The sequence below is a fragment of the Copadichromis virginalis genome, linkage group LG23 (genome assembly GCF_057382275.1).
Source record: "Copadichromis virginalis isolate Kocher_CV1m ecotype Utaka linkage group LG23, C_Virginalis_male_GT1.1, whole genome shotgun sequence".
In the NCBI taxonomy this organism is placed as follows: Eukaryota; Metazoa; Chordata; class Actinopteri; order Cichliformes; family Cichlidae; genus Copadichromis; species Copadichromis virginalis.
The window spans coordinates 51,262,084-51,284,495 of record NC_140639.1 but is presented as its reverse complement, the minus strand read 5'-3'; the positions used below and the strand labels follow the sequence as shown (position 1 = coordinate 51,284,495).

Here is a 22,412-nt window from a genome sequence, read left to right as displayed (position 1 = left end):
AAGCCCAAACCTGTTTACTCCTTTGGTTGCACAGCAAAGGCATCCACTAGCTTCACCATAAGTAAAGTTTCTGAGTTGAATAAAACCGACATAAGAAAAGAGATGGTGAGACACAGAGTGAGTCGTTCTGTTCGTTTAATGTGACAACATACAAAGAGATAAATGCCAAGAACTGAAATTTCTACAGTGGCATGTAAAATTAAGCTAATACACGTGCACACACACTCTGTCTCTATGTCAGACACACTTACTTCTTTCTCTGTCATTCACACATTTGGTATACATCCTAAATCCCTATGCACATCAATAGCCAGTGTTTTTTCACCAGTCTTCTGGAAGATGGAAAAAAAAACAAACAAGCGCTCTCTGTTTACAAGTCTCTACTTTTCATCAGCAAGTTGATCATGAAACAAATGCTAATAGCTACAATCAGACCAGGCTAAAACAGACAAGGACAGTGTTTTGTTGTATGTTTACCAAGCTTAAAAGGTTCTCGACTAAAGACAATTACACAAATATTGTTATTTATCCAGAACTGTAAAGATGTGCCTCATCGAATGGTCGCCAACACATTTGCATTGCCCCTGAAGCTCAAACACATATCTGCTTCAGCCTACCATGTACTCGCTTTCTGTAAATTTGCAAATGTTGCACTGCAACTTTGAATCTCAGCAGCTCACCGTTTAACAGGGTTGAGCTCCCAAAGAGCAGTAAGCTTTTGATCTGGATTTATCTGTCGAGGCACTCATCCTCGTTACTGAGTGTGTATGGCAGGTCGGCAAAACATAAGAATATGAGACAAGGGCTACTTCCTCCTCACAAGCATTTATAAGAAAACACATAAGAATTAATATTTCAATTTTATGTTGAAGGTGTTCAATTTATATTTTAGTCCTTTCATTAAGTTATTCCTGTGTGTTTTAACCCAGGTCTGTTACAGTGGTGGTGCCTGAGGCCCCTCTACACCACAAACACAATCACTAAGGAGTGACTATACAAAATTAAATACAGTAGCGGTTATACCGAAATATCATACGATGATAATCTCTATTACTGCACCTTACCATTGGGTCAGGTCTCCTGTCTATCACTGGCAAAATGGAGGAACAAGTCATCAAGTCACACATTTCTGTATTTATGACCACTGATTTGAACCCGTCGCTGAAAACGGGAATGCTGAGACGTCTTTCAAACTGAAAAAGTTGAAGGTCAGTTCAAATGTTAGCAGTACCATGCCTTGTGTTATAAAATAGAGTTAGCTGCCAGCAGCAGGACATTTATCTCACAAATTGAGAAAAAAAAAGATAAATAATCATCTCCTCTCTTCTGAATTATTAATAAATCTCAAAATCCCATGAGCCTGGGATTTCTTGGAATTTACAAAATAATTATCTTGTAAATTTAGAGAAGGACAATACAATTGATCAAGTGAATGCATTACATCCTGTATCATAGATTTAAAGAATATTAGGCAGATGTTTTTTTCATGTAAAACTCTTATAGCTATACATAGCTTTAAGGGTTTTCAATAATGAATTCAATATCAAAGTCATAGGTGAACACATTAGGAAACATTTTTAGCCTTTTTCCACGTGGTTCCTCGTGGATGTTTAGCTCCATCTTTGGGCCCATACCGTGTTGTATCTGTATGTACCTACAGCCAGCAGCTGTCCTCATGAACAAATATGATCTTCTCATGTGACCAAACAATCACTTAGATGCTGCTTTACAAGCTTTAAATTTAAACTTGCAGATGTTTTTTACGTTTAGCCAGAACCACCTTTACTTTCATTCATCTCCTGGCAAAAAATCAATTCCCCCAAATATCCGAGAATTCCTACAACTACATTAGCTCTGTATTTTGAACCTTTCTACAGTACAATACCGAAACCAATGTTTTATTTCTGTACATCAAAAGTAAAAGTGACAATTAAACAGAAAGGAAGTGAATGAATTGTCTGGACTGTAATCTAAAGCAGGACCTTCTTTTCCAAGTTTGATGATTTTAAAGTGAAGAAGCTTCTCAAATATTCAAGTACAGAACAAACAGTTTTCCTCATCAAGAGCAAAATAAATATTTCTGTCCACTGTAAATATCACTGTAAAATAAATGGACTTCTTGCAGCAGCTTGAATCAAGAGGTGACTTCACAGCTCAACCTTTATTTTAAGGTGCCGAGGGACTCAGCCTGGTTCCTATTTTTAGGCAATAGTTACCTGACAGCTCCACTGCAAATATGTGACAATGGGGAATAGAGAAAATACCAGACAACCCTTGCGCCTCCTCCCTGTGCTTACAGCATCCAGACTCAAAAATGGAGGTTGCAGGGTTGGCAAAATAATTCAGTACAGAGGGGGAGAGGAAAACTAAACATTATTGCACAAGAGTATCGTCCAATCTAGAGTTCAAAATTAACATAGAGGGTAAAATATTTGGTCATCAGTTATCTTTTTACCCAGAAATCTTTCTGGATCCATGGCCCAAAAATACTGATTGGACCCAAATCTGGAGGGCAAAGAAAAATAAGTAAACCTTACATTATTATCACCCTGTTGGGACATAAAAAAAAGATTATCAGATCAGTTTGTCTGTAAAGGGGTAGTGCTTGATATAAAAAACCATCTTGGGTTTTGTTGAAATGTGTCCTAACACCTGTTAACTGTGCCATTTGATATTGGCTAATACTGACATTTTCTTCTCCCGTTTCAGCAGATGCATGTCTGGCTTGTTGGCCAGCAAAAACGTAACACTCCGGATGCAGTGCTGATCCCCGACACTTACTGTAGGCCACGACACGGCAGCACACAGTAATAAACCGATTCCTTGCAATCCAAACGGCTTCTTGTAATCACCAAACCATCTGACATCAGAGTTTGGACATACATGTGTTTCTGGCCTACTTGTGACAATTTGTCTACACTGATTTTATTTACAGATTGTAGAGAGAGTCACAGGGTCAGTAAACCTGATATGGAAATGATGATATTAAGAAAAGTAAGTTTTATTTTTGTTTTGAAAGCAAAAATTGCTTAGGGCCTGTCAAAAATCATCTTTTTGGTTAAAACACACATTTTGATAATGTTAACCATTTATTTCTTAGGTTGCCAGAGCATCTAGGGATCTCACGTATTTTGAGATTTTATTTAAAAAATACGGACCAATGTCTTTAATCTATCATCTTCCAAAAGATGAAGTAAAAGACTTGATAAATAAAACAATGTGTTGTAGACAGGGCTAGGATTAAATGGTAAATGGCCTGTATTTGTATAGCGCTTTACTCGTCCCTAAGGACCCCAAAGCGCTTTACATATCCAGTCATCCACCCATGCACACACACATTCACACACTGGTGATGGCAGCTACATTGTAGCCACACCCACCCTGGGGCGCACTGACAGAGGCGCCCCGGGGTGATGAATACAAATTTCTTCAAATTGTTTAATTAGTTCGATATATTGTGCCGCGGTTGTTACTCAAAAAAGTAATGTATTAAACATCACTTGTTAATTTTGTTAAAAGTAATGCAGTATTTTACATAATTCCTCACCACAGAAAGTCATTTGTTACAGTACTTTCATTACTCCATAAAATGACCTGGAATGCATTGTCTCATGATTACCAGTCAACAACACAGTTCCACACACCAACACAAATCCCACTGGGTCAGCATGCACTCAGCTTCATCATCACTGTGGGATCTCGGCTAGCTTTGCAAAACATGTGCTAGCAGTATAAAGTTGTTTCTGCCATTTTACTGTTACACACTTGTCCTTTTGGGCCATAAAAATAAAGGAAATGTCTCCTGTAGACGGCGGACGCACCACCATTTTCCTCGCAAGAAGACAAAAAAATCATGTTTGTTTGATCTTTTTTCCTTTCTATCGGCCCACGATGCAAATGTAATATGTGAATGTGTGTGTGTGTATGAACATAATTAAATTCAAAACACATTCTAATTTTCTCAAACTGCTGCTGTGCATGACAACATGGCCACTGAAAGACTGGAGCTGTGTGTCTCATGTGTGTTGTAGACACTGCCATGAGCCAGATAAGAAGACTAAAGGATGCTCCATATGTCAATGCAAAGAAACGCAGCATGATAGGCAATCGAAATTTAGCCGAGCGCTGTCCCATCTCACACCTCCAATCATGGCTAATCAATGATGACAGCTGCATGTGCAAACCCTGTGGGTTGCCACAGTAACAGACAAGTGGGTTGATAACAGAATATTGAGCAAATATCTTTAGTTTATTCCACCCTCCTTACCTTCTCCCACAAGACAAATCGATCTGTGTTATGAAAAGTTATGAGGCACAACTCTAGCATCTGCAGCATGTCTCACATCCTTGTGAAAGTGTAAGAGCTTCACAGAACTCTAAAAATAAAATAAAACCGCTCCTAAATAAGCACTTACGATGATGATGATGATGATCTTGAGGGTTTCTGATGGTTTCTTTACATATAAAGATATGCTGCCTATGCCTGTGTATGTGCATGCGCATCCATGTGTAACTGGCAAAAGTGTCAGTCTGACATCCTGCTTTTCCAAACAGAAAAGTTAATAGACATAATAGCAGTTCTTGCAATTCAGAATGGAGGTATTAACACTGGTAACCTGAGTCCTTTGTTACCGTAGTGTTGTCAGTTCTCCTTAGACTGTATCACGAGCCTTGGGAATAAACCTGTAAGCCCCCTACCTCATCTGTCCCAAGATGCACCATCTAACATGAGGCTTATCAGTCTGAATATCCATTAGAGTCAGCACTGACACTAGTGTTGATTGAGGCAAAAAACTTAAGCTCCAGACCACTAGGTTCACTGTCTGGATGCAAAACTTGTGATAATACAGTTACTGGCTGTCCGATGTGTCCCTTTAAAGTTCTTGGGAATCGAGCTGTTAATAGACACCCACTCCCTCCCCCTTTCCCAGAACATTAGAAATGTTATTCAGTCCCTATGTACCTCTCAGACTCTGAAGATGTGACCAGAGGGTTCCAGACATGAGGTAGCACTAGTAGTATTCCTCATAGTTCTTGGGATTGAGGCAGTAGAGGATTCCCCCACCGAAGGAAAAGATGGTGCCTCCCCAGGCCAGGCCGTAGCCCCAGTTAAATTCATGGTAGATCCTCAAGTTGATACTCTCGATGAACTTGACAGGGTAGAGGACCAAACTGCAGGCCTGGAGTACAACTGGATGCGATATACAGATTTTAGCAAAATTCTACGCATGCATGTAAAGCTGAAAATAAACTGGAATTAAAAAAAAAAGGTTTATGTCTCAAACTGCACAAATTGACAATTAAATGGATAAAAGTTATATTTAAAATCCCACAAAGAAATTGTTCAAGTGGATATAGCAATTCAATCTTTGTAGCAGACAGTTTTGAACAGAAAACATCGTCTTGTGGATCATTAACATCAGTTAGTAAGTCCTGCTATCACCCAGAGTCAGTCTAAATGTAGCATATCCAATAAAGCCATGCAAAATTTTATCTTTACAATATAAAAATGATCTGAGTTACAGGTCTTTGATGTGCATTGGTGTTGGTTAAAATTTGACAGTATTTCAGTTTTCTTTTTATTTATTTACTTTATTATTATTTTAACGTCCCTCCCTGAGAGGTGGTGGAGGCTTTGTGTGTTTTCTGGGGCTTTTGCCCTTAGAGTCACCCAAGGCAAACTGATCATGGATGAGGGGCAGGACAAATAGTGATTGAGATGACCCCTATGAAAGAAAAAAAAAGTCAATGGAGCAGATTATCCTGCCTGGGATCAGGTTACTCCCTCCTGTGTTATGGCTGTTTTCTGTTGTCTTATGAAAACACTAATTGTACACATCCATGATGTTTCGAGTTGGGTATTTACCCATTAAATTTGACTCTCATCTGGAGAACTTTATGGCACCAGCTAATCTTACTCTTTATCTTTAAAAAATGTAATCCGATCCATTAAATATCATAAAAGCACCTCACAAAACTTGCGACATGGCGTAACCCAGCTCATAACCTTAGCACGTTGGGGCAGCATGCGTAACGTTATAGAGCAGCTGTGGCGTGCGAGACCTCTCGGCGGCCTGGCTGAGCATTTGGAGCCTCGCTACCAAACCGGCATTTCATCTCTGAGAAAGTTTACCCAAGTTCATCTCTGAATGTTTGTAAAGCATTCCCACGTTAAGCTTAACAACCGAACAACCGATTTTGAAACCTTCTCCACTGAATAATCAGAACACTGATCAAGTTGGAGTGGGTGTAAAATTGATTTATTTGCAGGTTTTTCCCCAAAACTTGAAAAAATAAACTGATTTAAAAAGCTCAAAATTGGTCATTCTAAATTTTCTTGTATTTAGTCGATATTTAGATTCAATTTTTTTTTATGTATGATTGAATCAAACAGTCCAGGCTGCATATTTCAAAAATATGCAAATACGAATACAAGTGGTATAAAATAAACAAGTCTTAAAGAGGTGTGAGTTGTGATCCATTATTCACTGAGAGTCCCTTTATAGTTCACCCAAAACATTCAGCCTCTGTATTGGCTCGTTTAAAACTGCTGTCCGCACCCCATCGTGGAAACACCAGTACAAATAACAAGTAGCCACAGATGATTGATCTGTTTTCCAGGTTCTAAAATTATACATCATATAATGATTTTTGATGATTATTTAATTGAAGCATGGATGGTTTAAATTACCAAAACAGTTGTGTTCAAATCCATTGTGAAGAAATGGTAAAAATGCAGTCTTGCAAAAAAACGAATTTGCTTTTACATCTTACAAAACTTACAAAAAAAGTATCAAAATTTGGTTTGATCAAGTATCATTCCTATCAACACATACTTTTAAAGGAATCCTTTGTTACTCACATTGAGGTATTTAAAAAATAAAAAAGCTAGCAATGTCAAATGTTAAAGCAAAATATCTTTGATTATCTTTGAGTACAGCACAAGGTCTAGTGGTACTAGAGGTGCTGCAGCTCATCACAGCACCCTCTGCCAAATACAACAAATAGATAAATCTGTTTAAACACTATTCCTGATGTTATTTGCCTACAAAATGTGTGATTTAGAATGTTGTGTTAAATAATCAAAAATACTATATCCCCCTTTGAAAGCGTCATGTAGAAGTGATGCATTTTGACTCTCACCAGCTAAATGTCCTCACAGACATTTTGAACACCTTGGACATCAGTGCCTCTCGTGACCTAAACTTCTCACCGCAAAGTTACACATGAAGTAATAGGAGCTGCACCCAGATGAAGGTAAAGCTGCCCCCACGAAGATTATCATTATAATTAATCAGTAATTTCAATGTCCTGCCTCTGTTGCAAAAGAGTACTTGTTCAACTTCAATTTTGGCTGTATATCAAGATGAACAGGTTTGTAGAGTTGTGCGACGAGACACAACGCTTCAACACACACATCCATAATGATGTCATATTCCAGTGATTTCATGAGCACTCATTTTTCATTAGTGCTTTGACTGCATTCATAATTATAACAAGTTGCACAGACTCTACAAATCTGTGAACCATCTCTGAACGAATAACACTTTAGTGCTCTCTCCCATTTCTCTGGTACCCACAGTAAGATCTTAAAAAAATGTCTGACAAGCAGCAAATCTAGCGTTGAAAAATCAAGCATTTCATGCCCCAAAATTGAAATTTTCCAATTATTCCTGGAGGTATGTATAGGTATGTACAATAGGTAGGTATATACATCAGTATTCTTGTGTATACTGACCTGCAGCAAAGAGCATGAAGGCAACAGGCGCGTAGAACCGCCGTCTCGTGCCAATGCACACAGCAACCAGAGCAACCAAGAATGACATCAGCACCAGGGCTCCACCCCCTAGCAACAGTGCCAGCGTAGCAACCTGCCAGTCTGTAAGGGCAAGGTGGACAAGAAAAGGAGAGAGCGTAAGATGAAAGTAAGTAAAAGAACAGAAAATGCATTCACTGTGTGAGAGTAAAACTATGACCATGCTGTTTATATTGGGGGAAAAAACAATCACAAGTAAATAACTAATGTAAAACTAACACAAAAGCAGTGAGTTCAGTACACTGAGAAGGAGGTAAGCATAAGAGAAAATGGAACTACGACAAAGAGGAAAGGACTAGGAGATGAAAGAAAGGATACTGGGGAAGGACTTTTTATATTATTATACTAATATACAACTATTTTACTATGAAGGTGTCCAAGAATGAGACTAATAGAAAAGAATAACGGAGAGCCGGAAGAGAAGATGGAACTGGAAAACCGATACAGGAAGAAGGAAACAAAGCAGAAATTAGTATAACGTTACAAGGACAGGGGGCAAAATGAAAAGGGTTGCCAGCAGGATGGGAAAAGAGGATAGTGAAAGGAAAAGTGGAGGTGGAATGGGGAGGACCAGGAGATGAGTACAGTGCAAAGGATCTGGGGACCGAGAGGTGGTGAACAATATGAAGACAGAGAGTGCACTTAGTATGTCTAGGCCCACAAAAAGCCCGGACTAAAAAGCTTTGCTGGCAGGTTATCAAAAATCTTCCCATATTTATATGTTGTGGCTTGAACGACACTGAAATAATTCACACACATGCACACACCATATCACTATTATAAACAACACATTATCTTAAACTGATGATTATATTTCTTCCTACTCCACTTCAGACTTAATGATTGTCATTTCATTTAGATTCTGTTTATATTATTTCTTTTTCTTTTTTCCAGACACCGTGGGAGGCATATTTAAACTGGCCTCCATTAAAGCAGCACAAACTGTGACTAAGTAAGTAAAACATCTGCAAAAGAAAGGTAAGCATTTTCATTTGGTTGTAAGTTAACCACACTAAGTAAACTACCAGTTTAAAAAAATACTTATGAAAATAAACAATGGGTCTGGTTGTAGCCAGTAACCTTTTGCAAAAATAATCTTGAAACATAGATTTTATAATGTTTTCAGTTTTTTACCAGCTTTAAAAATGGTTATTAGACTGGGGGTCTTCCCCAATAGAGCCAGATTTACTAAACAGGGCAAGGGAGTGCAACACCCAAAATAGTGCTATTAAGACTCAAGATATGCCTCATTATTTTCATAATGGGGTTCAAAGTCAACGTTGTCATCCGTCTGTGAAATTTCTGCAACAGAAGCCACAATATATTTAAAGGAACCTGACACAGAAAATGAAAGAGAAGTTTTGTTGGTGTTGCGTGACTTCTTTTGGTCGGATGTTCCAGGTCATCGGAGTTTGCAAAGAAAATCCAGAATTAGGTGTAATAAGTAATAACTGCAATAACTGCCACCATATCATTCTCTTCGCTTTATTTTACACGTTGAAAAAGGAACTACCAAAAATGTATATGCAATGTATATGGAAATAAAACATGAGAAAAAGGAGAAAGAGGGAGGAAAACAAAATAGAATGGGACAATGTGAAAACAGAAAAAGGCTGACGGATCTTGGTGACAACTGTAATTCAGTTTAAAGCAAAAAATAAATATATTTATTTTCAGCTTGCAGGATATACGGTGTCATTTTCTGAACACTTACTCGGAGAGCATGTAACACAAGTTTATTATTGCTGTACTGACAGGATTGTACCATCTACAACTGTAAAAGGTTGATTAAAGAAACGCACTTCCAACACCAAATCCAGTGAGTAAATACGGCTGATACAAGGTTATTTTTAATGTTTAAATATCATAGCTTTTATATACTTCAGATTTTTTTAATATAGTTCTTGATTAAACAGACTGATTTTAGCACACTTACAGTGCATAATTACATAAATTGTAAATGTACAAATTGTTTTCCATATGTACATAATTTAATGTCCTAAAAATTGGACTGGACAATTCTCACGTTTTTTGTTTTTATCATAAATAAGCCCAACCAATATTACATATTTATGTCTCTAAAAGAATGCAACAAACATAAAACCTAAAAAATAAAATGTGTTTTTAAATTTAAAAACAGAAAGCACATTTAATGAAATTAAGACTAGGCTATTGTTAGCAGTTTGTTAAAAAGTGGGAAAATGCACATATAGATATAGATATAAAGATATATGCATGTTATATGTGTGCCACTCTGAAAGCAACTTTGTACCTGTTAGCATTAATGGAGGAGGGATTTGAGTGCATTGGCATGGACCTAATTGGGCCAGTTCACTGGAGTACATGGGGATATAACTTCACCCAGTATGCCAGATTACCAGTCCAGCCCTGAATACATTTTCCTGGTGGACCAAGGCACTTTTGGGTTAATGGGTCGCCTGCGCATCAGCTGTACAAGCACTGACAGCAGGCCATTCATTCATTTTCATTACTGGCACTGAATTGCCCAGTCAGATCTCTTAATTCAATTGGTCCCTCCCTTACCTTTGATGAGTGCTCATGCACTTTGTAAAAAACGTTTAGTGTGCAAGACGTGGCAAGAAGCTGGAGAGCTGAGAGAAAACAAGGTGCCTGCTACACCGTGAACAGTAGTACCAGCAACAACTAGTAACCATGCCTCATTGTCACAGTAGCCTGCTGCTGCTAGCACTAGGTGTGGAGAAGTGAAGAAAAGACGGAGGAAGATGAAATTTACATGGTAAGATAATAGTAAAAAAATGAGAATAACTGTTTACTTTAGCTATGAGCTTCTGCTAATACCTAAAGTGTAGTTCTTAATTATTGTCCCATACTGCAGTGCAAATAAAAAGTAACTGAACAACAACGGCACCGACATAATTAAAACCTGTTTCAATATCAATAGTCAAACAAATGAATATATGCATAATATGTGTACATGATAGCAATAATGGTGGGACGCTTGAACCATTTGCTCTTGTACGTCAGCATCCATCACCAGCAGACTGATGAGATGGTGAAGCCTGAGTAAAACATCTGAGAGCAGAGCTACACACATTAGGAAGGTTATCACGTGAAAATCTTCTCCAGGTCCAGAAAGGTTAGCAGCAACTATACAAAAGAGGGGATAAACTCAGACCATTTTCACAGGGAGATAAAGTGCCTTGTGAACCTTCGTGGTTACATGGCGAGGGGAGGATGTTGGCTATGAAGGGGTGGAGCCACACAAGTATTTCACCTCAGCCTCCTTAAAACATGGAGAGAGGTGGAATCCGTTCCTCTGGTGAGCTTAGCAAAGGATTAAGATGACCTGGGGACTGAAGTGTCAAATTCAACTATTTCATCCTTTCTTCTTTGTGATGACCATCTAGGGCCAGTAGGCTAGGCTGGATGGCTCTCCAATGTAAAGTCGGTTGATGGGGGTATGTGGTGGGGTGTGGTTGGCTCAGCTGAAGGGGAGGGGTGGTGCAACAGGATCAGGGGAGGCTGGCCAGCGCAGTTGCCACTGATTGTCGAATCATGCCTCTACTATTTCATCAGCGCGCTGGGAAAGAGAGGAGAGTTGCACGGGAGCAATTGCAGTGAGCTGGGCAGATGAGAGAAAGAGTGGCTGCAACAGCTAGAAATAAGCACTATAAAGATTCACAGTTAATCACTGCTATGACCATTGTGTGTGTTGTGCTGGGTCAAACAGTAGCCAGACGTGTTACACCCCTCTTCAACAACTTGGTGCTAAGATTTAAAAGGCATTTAGGAAGGACTCTTCTGGCCTGAACACCCTTCGGAGAAAACACAGGTAAGAAACACAATCAGTAAAAATTTTCACTCATTAGGGTATAAATTGTTTTTCCTGCCAATTAAGGATAAACATCACACAAACCTTCACAGACACATCACACAAATGTTAAAATAATATTTTCTGTTGGCTTAAACAAACTTACCATACTAATAAGGATTTCTGTTGCTAGATAGACCTTCACCAGTACCAGCTTTGAGACAGCCAACAAGGAAAAAACCCACGAGACAAATTATAGTTTTTGTAAAGGACCAAATATTCATGGTAATTTACATATTCACTGTTACATATTTACAAAAAAAGACAGTTGTTGGAATTAGCATATTCACTGCCTTCTTCTTGCTCTCATTTACACACACACACACACACACACACACACACACACACACACACACACACACACACACACACACACACACACACACACACACACACACACACTTCTTAAAGGCAAACACACTGGTGGCTGCCAGTGCTACCCCTCAGCCTCCTAGTAGATGCACTGATGGTATAAATTTGAAAATCCTAGTTGAATTCCTACTGAAGTTATTGCATTCACAAGATTTTCAGAAAACTTGAACTCTGATCTTGATCTTAAGGTTGATCAAGGTCAGAGTTCAGGTCTCAGTTTCAACTGTGAAGTGAAGACTTTGAGCTGCAGGTTTGACAGGAAGAGTTGCTGCAAGAAAGCCATTGCTAAGATGTCAGAATAAGACAAAGAGGTTTGCCTGGGCCATGAAACACTCCCATTGCACTACTGAAGACTCGAAGAAGGTATTATGGACTGATAAATCAAAATTTGAAACCTTCAGTTCAGCACTCAGGATCTTTGTACGCTGTCAAGTAGGCGAAAGGATGGTTTCACAGTATGTGGTATCAACTGTCAAACATGGAGCAGTGGGATGGTCTGCACAGACTTTGACCAAGTGATGAAAACTGATGATCAAAAGGTTCGCCCTGAAACAGCGCTTTTGTATTGATTAGGGACAGACACGACACTCACACAAAGGAAGAACACACACCGTTATTTGTGCCGAAAAGTTGCCGGAAAATTATTTTCCTGGTGGCTCATTACAACCCAGTGGCTGGTCACATGGGATATATAAAACTCTGAAATGAATAATGGCCCGAATTTATTGGCCAGGCATCCGGGTGGATGTGCACCAATCGTGCTCCAGAGTAGGAATTCTGATGCTGACTGACCAGGGCACATTGTTCATGTCTCACACACTAGAAGAATGGTATAAATTATTGGGCCTTAAATCTGTTTGTACCGGCGTCTACTGCCCTCAAACTGATGGGCTGGTTACACAGATATATCACCTCAACCTCCTAAGAGCATGGAGAGAAGGTGAAACCACTTCTATGGTGAGCTTGGTGAAGGAGAGAGATGAGTTGGGGACAGAGGTGCTAATTCCACCTCCTCCGCTTTCCTCCATTGCGATGACAATCTCACACAAGCCCAGAGAGTGGATGTTGCCACTTTTTAATAGCGTTTTGCGAATGTGTTTTCTCCTGGACAGCTGGGCAGAGCATATGCAGCGGGTCCCGGAGTCCCTGAGGCAGCCGGGGCTTATGGCCAACCCGAAGAAGTATGCGCTTGGACAGAGTGAGGTACAGAATCTGGGGTACCACGTGAAAGGCGGGCAGGTGCGCCCCCACGTGTAGAAGACAACAGGCATCACATCCTGCCTATGTCCTAAGGCCATAAAAGAGGTGAGGTTGTTTTTGGTTATTGCTGCAGTTTCATCCCAAACTTTGTACCTGTCCTGTGCACTGCCTGGATTGATTACAAGAAGGCCTATGACTCAATGCCCCACAGCTGGATACTGGAATGCCTAGAATTGTACAAGATCAACAGGACCCTGAGAGCCTTCATCAGGAACTCAATGGGGATGTGGCGTACAACACTAGAGGCCAACTCCAAGCCCATAGCACAAGTCACCATCAAGTGCGGGATCTACCAAGGAGATGCTCTGTCCCCACTGCTGTTCTGCATAGGCCTGAACCCCCTCAGTGAGATCATTAACAAGACTGGCTACGGATACCGACTACGGAACGGAGCAGTTGTCAGCCACCTCCTGTACATGGATGACATCAAGCTGTATGCCAAGAGTGAACGAGACATCGATTCACTGATCCACACTACCAGGATATACAGCAATGACATCGGGATGTCATTCAGGCTGGAGAAGTGTAGTCGGATGATAACAAAGAGAGGGAAGGTAGTCAGAACTGAGGGGATCGAGCTACCAGAAGGCAACATTGCAGACATAGAGGACAGTTACAAGTACCTGGGGATCCCGCAGGCGAATGGGAACCATGAAGAGGCCGCTAGAAAAGCTGCAACCACCAAGTACCTGCAGAGGGTCAGGCAAGTCCTGAGGAGTCAGCTGAGCGGTAAGAACAAGATCCTGGCCATCAACACCTACGCCCTGCCCGTGATCAGGTACCCTGCTGGGGTAATAGGCTGGCCAAAGGAGGAGATAGAAGCCACTGACATAAAGACAAGAAAGCTCCTTACCATGCATGGAGGGTTTCACCCCAAGTCCAGCACCCTGAGGCTGTACGCTAAGCGGAAGGAAGGGGGCCGGGGACTGGTGAGTGTCAGCACCACAGTCCAGGATGAGACAAGGAACATCCAAGAATACATTGGGAAGATGGCCCCAACTGACCGAGTGCTCAGTGAATACCTCAGGCAGCAGAAACCCAAGAAAGAGGAGGGAGACGAGGAACCATCATGGAAGGACAGGCCCCTGCACGGTATGTACCACCGGCAGATAGAGGAGGTGGCTGATATCCAGAAATCCTAATAGTGGCTGGACAAAGCTGGACTGAAAGACAGCACGGAGGCACTAATCATGGCAGCACAAGAACAAGCTCTGAGTACAAGATCCATAGAGGCTGGGGTCTATCACACCAGGCAAGACCCCAGGTGCAGGCTGTGTAAAGATGCCCCAGAGACAATCCAGCACACAACAGCAGGGTGCAAGATGCTAGCAGGCAAGGCATACATGGAACGCCATAACCAGATACAGACGGACAAAATGGTGGTGGCTAACCAACCGGACATAGTGGTGGTAGACAAACAGAAGAAGACGGCCGTAGTGATCGATGTAGCGGTCCCGAATGACAGCAATATCAGGAAGAAGGAACACGAGAAGCTGGAGAAATACCAAGGGCTCAGAGAAGAGCTCGAGAGGATGTGGAGGGTGAAGGTAACGGTGGTCCCCGTGGTAATCGGAGCACTAGGTGCGGTGACTCCCAAGCTAGGCGAGTGGCTCCAGCAGATCCCGGGAACAACATCGGAGATCTCTGTCCAGAAGAGCGCAGTCCTGGGAACAGCTAAGATACTGCGCAGGACCCTCAAGCTCCCAGGCCTCTGGTAGAGGACCCGAGCTTGAAGGATAAACCGCTCGCAGGGGCGTGCTGGGTGTGTGTATAAACTAGCTTGTTACACTCTTACTGCAAGCTAACAAGATAAAACTTTCAAATGTACAAATTATCGTACCATTTTTACACAAAACAAAAGATAATAATTATTTTATCGTCACTCATACTTACAGACATATGTTGTCCAAGGCATAAACATTTTAAGGTCTGTATCAGCTTAGAACAATAACATTTCTGCATCACTTTCTGCCATCTTTGAATTTTTCACGGTCTCATTTTTCCTTTCCCAAAGTAGTCAAACCTATATTACAAAGCAGCCACTAGAGGGAGCTCTAGGGCAGTTTACAACCGTAATAACCAGTTTACCTTATAAAAGGCAGAACAATATATATGAATGAGAGAGCGAGAGGGAGAGAGATTTTAGCCTTCAGCCGCTAGCATTCCTCCACCCCCCCATCTTTGTGTCATTTATGACACCACACAAAGCTCGAGTGTGTTTTCGGACCGTGCAAATGCCTTTTCCTAACATACTCCCAGAGTGTGTGTGTGTGTGTGTGTGTGTGTGTGTGTGTGTGTGCAGATGTGTTGACTATGGTAGTTGGGGTTTTAGGTGGTGGATTCACTGTCTGTCTGCCATAGAGCTGTATGCCACATCATTTCCCATTCTTCATTCAGCCACTACAAATAGAACAGGCGTCTCTGGGGGGCTCACTGAGAGCAGAGATGGAGCTGAAGAAGGAGAGTGGAAGGGGAAAGAGAGAAGGGTGTGAAGGAAATACTAGAGAAGTTTGACCCACGAGAAAACAGAACAGAGAAATGGAGATGGGAGGGGTGAGGGAAGGGAAGAATGGTAAAACTACAAAGGGGTAATGATTAACATTAGAAATGTATCGCTAAATCCTTTAGGGAGGAAAGGACAGTAATGATGAAGCAAAGGAAAATATAACACAACAAAGAGCCAGACAGCATTTATACAAGGTTTTACGTCTTCACACTGACTTATTGTGAAACAAGACAAATCTGATTTCCAATTAAATCACTACAATTAAGTGACTATAGTAATCTAGGCTCAAGTTCTGCTATTTTGTATACATTAGGTATATAATTCAGTTCAATTCAATTTTATTTATATAGCGCCAAATCACAACAGCAGTTGCCTAAAGGCGCTTTATATTGGACATGTACAGAGAAAAACCCACCAATCATATGACCCCCTATGAGCAAGCACTTTGGTGACAGTGGGAAGGAAAAACTCCCTTTTAACAGGAAGAAACCTCCAGCAGAACCGCTGATTCTGATGTTTCGGTGTGTCTGCACTTTGTGTTTCTGTCCTTTTTGCGCCGATTCTGAAGCTGTTAGTTTTATCTCTCTCCAAACAATATTGACTGAACCAGCAGCAAAAGAAGATCCAAACTACGCTTCACATAGACATCGTCGTGAATTCCCTCTGACTTTTGCTGTTTTGCTTCCACCAGGATAAAATCACACTTCATGCAGAGCTCGGGGTCTCTCCCTCTCTCTCTCTCTCTCTGTACCTCAAGAACAGTTTCCCGTCTAAAAATCAGTTTTCTGCATTATTTGTTTGCTTATTATGCACAAGTCTTCTGTTGTTTACAGCGCTGTCGGCCGCTGTTTTTTTCCTTTTACTTACTTCTGAAAAGAAAGCCTCATTTCTACCATTCAATAGGCTGCTGAACAAATTTAAACTTTTTAAAATTACGCAAAACTGCAAAACACTTGGCTGTGTCTCTAATAAAGCCTCTGCAACTTTGCTCTGCTTCACTTCAGCAGCATCAGCTAATGTTCATATGTTGATTACGGTAATGGTTTTCTTTCGTTTTTGATCTACTGCAGAATATTTGTATAAAATCCCAGGCCAGGAAAATCTCCTTCACGTTTTTCTGTGTTTTATCCTCAGCTACACAAAGGCATTTGCTGTGTTGCTTACACCTTTGATAAAGTCTCGCAAATGTCAGCTTTCTTTTTATAGATATATAAAATATGGAAATGTACTGATATGTGATCAGAATTATAATATTTCTGACTGTCTGAGGCAGAATTTCCCCGATTCAAATCGAATCGAATTGTATTGTGGATCGAACTGATTCGGGACCTTGTGAATCGGAATCGAATCGATTCTAAAAATCAGTGGCGATACCCAGCCCTACTTAAAAGTAGAGATAGTGTCTGTCTCCCGAATCCCAATGAAGGGAAGCCAATACTGGAGAAATCTGCTCTCTCTTTCTAGTCCCTGTCAGGACTCTTGCTGCAGCATTTTGGATTAACTGAAGGCTTTTCAGGGAGTTTCTAGGACTTCCTGATAATAATGAATTGCAGTCGTCCAGCCTGGAAGTAATAAATGCATGAACTAGTTTTTCAGCGTCACTCTGAGACAGGATATTTCTAACTTTAGAGATGTTGCACAAATGGAAGAAAGAAATGTAAGAAAGTCTTACATATTTGTTAGAGACCATATTTCTAAGATTTTCAGGGCCGAGTACAATAACCTCAGTTTTATATGAATTAAGAAGCAGAAAGTTAGCGGCCATCCAGGTCTTTATGTCTTTAAGACATTCCTGCAGTTTAACTAATTGGTGTGTGTTATCTGGGATTTATAGATGTATTTCTCCATAGCCTCTCGCTCAGGGAGGGAGAGGCTATAGAGACGACTGGTTGGCAATGGAGCGCCGGGGAGCAGGTCAATAGCACAGTCGTAAGGATGGTGCAGAGGGAGTGACTGTGCAAGGTCTTTGCGAAAACCCTCAGCAAGGTCATGATAAACCGAGGGAACGTTGGCTAAGTCGGAAGACGCTGGCGGCTCCGATGGAGAGGCCACCCAGCTGGAAGTGGAGGTAGTTTTTAGGCAAGTCATGTGGCACTCCTCCGCCCACCCAGTGATGCATCCCTTCTGCCAATTGATATGTGGGTTGTGTTGTTGAAGCCAGGGATGCCCCAAAACTAGCGGTGTTTGAGTGGCTCGGAAAACAAAAAACAAATCTCTGACAGTGTGCCAGGTTTTGGAAACGTGCGTAATGTCGGGAAGACACTGTCCTGACAAGGCGGCGACACGCAGGGCATGAGGTAAGGGGTCCAGATTCAGAAAGAGCTAATTCTGAGTCAATAAAGTTCATGACAACATGTGACCCAGTAGCAATCCTCAAAGCATCTGCCATTTTTAGACTTTGGTTTTTGACTTTTCAGAACGTGCTTCTGATGATGTCTTGATCACATGGGAAACTTTTCCAATTTGCAGTGAGCTTCCCCTACATTTTCCAGTTTCATGTGCTCTTGCACTCTCTCTCTCTCAGACAGTGAGGGAGTTCTGCTGAAGAGCTTACGACCATATTCCAGGTTGTGAAATTATCTTGAAGGGTCACTTAGTGCATTGCACTAAGACACAAGGGAATCCTGACCAAACTATGACAGAAGGGATATGCTTATAATTGCAACTGCAATTATTGATACAGCTAACTGTATCAACCCATGTGTCATAATTGTCAAACATCCATCAAATTTGAGAAAATTTCAATCTGGACCCAAATCAATGTTTGAATTAAAAGTATTTTATGTAAATAAAAGACATATCACCAGTTCTGAGCGCAGGCTAGGAGGCCAGCAGTGGAGACTGAGCTGTTTTTGGGGAGAATCTGGAGGCGGAGCAGAGGTCTCTCCAGAGGTCCCTCTTGTAACTGTTGATGGAGGCAGCGAAGACTTCCCGTAACATGAGAAAAGGGGGCCCACTTGGCTGGGAGGCAGCAAAAGGGAAGCAAAGGTGAAAACCAGCAGTGGAGACACAACCACAAGGTGGGCTTACTGACTGGGGAGGCTGGACAAATGCAAGCAGCACAGCCCACCTGGGAGCTTAGCTGGAGACAGGAGGGTCCCATCTCCTCAACACTGGCAGAGGAGATGGGATCCTTAAGTGGGTTTTGCTGGTGCTGGTGGACAGCATCGGCAGATTAGATGGGACTCCACAAGGAGCTTGAGAAGGGTACAACCAAAAGAAGGGAAGGCTGCGATGAAGGAGATGGAGCCCAATAGGAGATATGGTTGAATGTCAGTGATGCAGGTTGAGTTTCAGAGGAGAACAAGGAGGTTTATCCAGGTTACAGAACTGTGTGTGGGTGAGGTGGACCTACACATACATTGGCAGGTGATTTTGATGCTGTATCTGTTTTTCTTTTTGAGTAGATCAGGCAGATTTAATCATACTATTCAACTCAGCTAACTTTGTGAAATGTCGACATCCAACTCAGTGAGTATGCTGCAAATCTGCCCACTGTAGCTACATATTCAAGAACAAAGGAGGCAAAGAAAGCATTTTCCCAATGATGAGTTCAGATTTACTTCAATATGAAAAGAAATTAAAACGTGATTGTAAATGACGAGCAGAAAAGAGAAACTGCAAGGGAAAGCAAGAGCAACTGACACAAAGGGTGTGATGTATATTTAAGATCAATATTTGTGGTGGAAAGATACTCATACGACACAGAACCTTCGCAATGGATATCTAATTAAGGAGAACTGGTTAGGTCTCCGAGAGTGAATAGGTGTGTGTGTGTGTGTGTGTGTGTGTGTGTGTGTGTGTGTGTGTGTGTGTGTGTGTGTGTGTGTGAAGAAAAGATGAGACACTCACACAAACATTAAGTGAATGTGTGTGTTCCCAGGTCCAGGGGGAGATGGAATGGAGATGCAACTACAGAGAAATCAGAGTGTGACATGAAATATTCAGCTGGGCTTCTGAGGAGAATGTCCAGAAATAGGTCATCTCAACATGGTAGCTTCTGATTGGCCCAAAACACACACACTGATTTAAACGCTGACATACAGATTTTTTGTCACACAAAGACAGACACACAATCCATCACACACACACACACACACTCGTGATCTCATCCCACCCACAGAGAGAGCAGCGTAGACTTCTGGATTGGTTCCAGGTAGATGTATCTATGCGACAGAAGATTTTGAAGATTTTTTAATACCCCAGTAAGCTCCTGCTTTCACACTGGCTGTAAATACAGCCACTTTCAATTTAGTTAAAACAATGCGTGTGAACTGTTGTTGCCCTGGAAACAAATCCAACATTGATGATCAACCAATACTCTCTTGCCAAGAAGTGCAAGACCTCTCCTGGACCTGAGAACAAGGACGCGTTCCCAACAACTATAGAATGGGGATAAAAATTAAAAGAGTGAGATAGGATGAAGTCATTAGCTGTGAGCCAGCACTTCTCCCCTCCACTACACCTCCCTTTTTTGTATATTGTTGACAAATTAATTCATTTAGAACTGACAAGTGGCAACATCCATAAGTGCAGGTGACAGCTGTGGCACTTTCGAAATCACGCAAATTAATTGCCTAAAAAACAGACAAAGAAAACAAATGCTTACAGTAAAGAATAAAAAGCTAGTGGGTGTTTTGCAGTTTAATAGTATATTATTTTCAGATTATCAAAAATAGTTGTCGAGTAAGTTTCAGATCATTAATCTTTATTGTTTTAAGTCTAATGTAATTTTATACAGCTCCCTGACTTGTTGGTTCCAGCTATCATGTGTGCTGAACAACATCTTAGTTATCACGTTTAAGCTATCGCATTTACAAACGCATTGTGAAGTGAGCTCTAACCGTACATAAGACATCCACTTTACCCTCACAATAATTCATCTGGAGATCTCAGAAGAGACAGAGACTGGCGAGCTGTGTCACGGGGACGCTCTCTTATGGCAGTGGGCAGTCAGAGTACGAGCCAGGATGATAACTTTCTCTGGCTATTAGAGTCGACAGGATCTGGGTATTCTCCACCACAACTCCTTTATTATGATCAGCTTCAGCATCAGTTTTCGCTGTTATTACGAACAGCTCTTTGTTACACAAAGCTCCTGTTAGTGCACATTAGAAAAGATAACCACGCTCTAACATCTTACCTGAAACAGGTGATTTTATTTATTTATTTTTCATAAACCCAAACAACATCGATACCCCCTTCCATTCATTACCTGAGTCCAGCGTGCTGCTGCACTGCCAGTTCTCGCTACTCGCTGGCTTCCAGCAGGACTCCCACAAGGACAGGTAGTACTGGTCGTCGGCAGTCACCCAAGCCGGGCTCATCACGGCTCCTATGTCCAAGCAAAGCGCCAAGAAGACGCACACCAGCCCGACAAGCTTCAGCGGTGTCAGTGGGGAGCTTCGCGCTGACCCCTCCGTCTCGGGTACAGCAGACGCCATGGCGGGACTGGAGAGGCGAAGAGGGCTCGAAACAAGGGGAGGGTGTGTGTGGGTGTCCTATGAATGTTTTGATGTATCCGTCCCTCACGCTGTTTGGAGGTCGAATGCGAAAGTCGGTCGGGCAAGTCCCAGCAGTGTTGTTACTGCAGCCAGACGCTGCGCCTGTGGGAACAGCCGCCGCCGAGTGCCGGTTCTGACAAAACGTCCTACTTTGGCAAAACGTCCTACTGTAAGTAGTTTATGCACATTTCTGCTGTCACAGGGTCATTCCAGCACAAATATAAGTAGGTATGACGGTTTGCCACTTAACTTTGCCCATCAGAGTATGCTTGTAGCTCGTAATTATAAAGCCAGGACGGTTTGCCACTTCATTTTAGCCGTTAAAGTATGCTTGTAGGTCACATTCACAAAGGTAGCATGGTATGTGTGTAGCTGTTATTAACAAAAGTAAGATGATTGCCACTGAATTCTAGCTGTAAAATTATGCTTCTAGCTCATATTCACAGAGGTAGGATGCTTCGCCACTGAATTTCCTGTTGTGCGCATGCGTAGAAACAACGGGTAGGATGGTTTGTCAGGTAGGATGGATTCCCAGAACACCGGCGATCTCTATCGCTTATAGCGCTGACGTCAAGGCTTGGGGGAATCAGCAGGTGATACGGGTCCTAGAGAGAGAGAGAGAGAGACCTCTATTAATTACGGTATAGACATGCTGTGTGAACGAGGAGCCTGGTTAGGCTCAAGAAATCTTACACTAAATCTTTAGATATAAAAAAAAAATCACAAAAAACACAGGTTAGCCAGTTTCAGCTGTCAAATGCCCAGTAAACAAGCTGATAATTGTTGACGTTTCATTGGTTGACAGTCATTTTATTTGACCCAACTTAATTTGGCCACTCGGGGGCAGCAGATACAAAAACAACCCTGACATATAATCACCTGGTCAGTATGTTCACCCTCTGTTCAGTTTTCAACCTTTATTTAAATAAAACAAACATTCAGACTGCATTTATAAAACAAGTTCATTACAATGACTTGTTTTAAAAATACAGTCTACAGCAACATAAACACACGCACACACACAAAACAGGTTATTTGACAGTCCATCTTGATAACTAGTTAGATTTACTAAAATATACTCCTGTCTGTTTAGTTACTTCA

At 41.5% G+C, this 22,412-nt stretch overlaps 1 protein-coding gene across 1 annotated transcript; it reads right to left on the bottom strand.

Moving 5' to 3' along the window:
• Positions 1-122: 122 nt before the first annotated feature.
• LOC146682210 (transmembrane protein 47-like) lies at positions 123-21,908 on the bottom strand. Its single transcript, XM_085449091.1, has 3 exons — positions 21,023-21,908; positions 7,739-7,879; positions 123-5,191 (listed from the first exon to the last, which is right to left on the bottom strand). Exons 1-3 carry the CDS (start codon positions 21,249-21,251, stop codon positions 5,013-5,015), a joined length of 549 nt encoding a protein of 182 aa, XP_085305217.1. The 5' UTR covers positions 21,252-21,908; the 3' UTR covers positions 123-5,012.
• Positions 21,909-22,412: the final 504 nt, after the last annotated feature.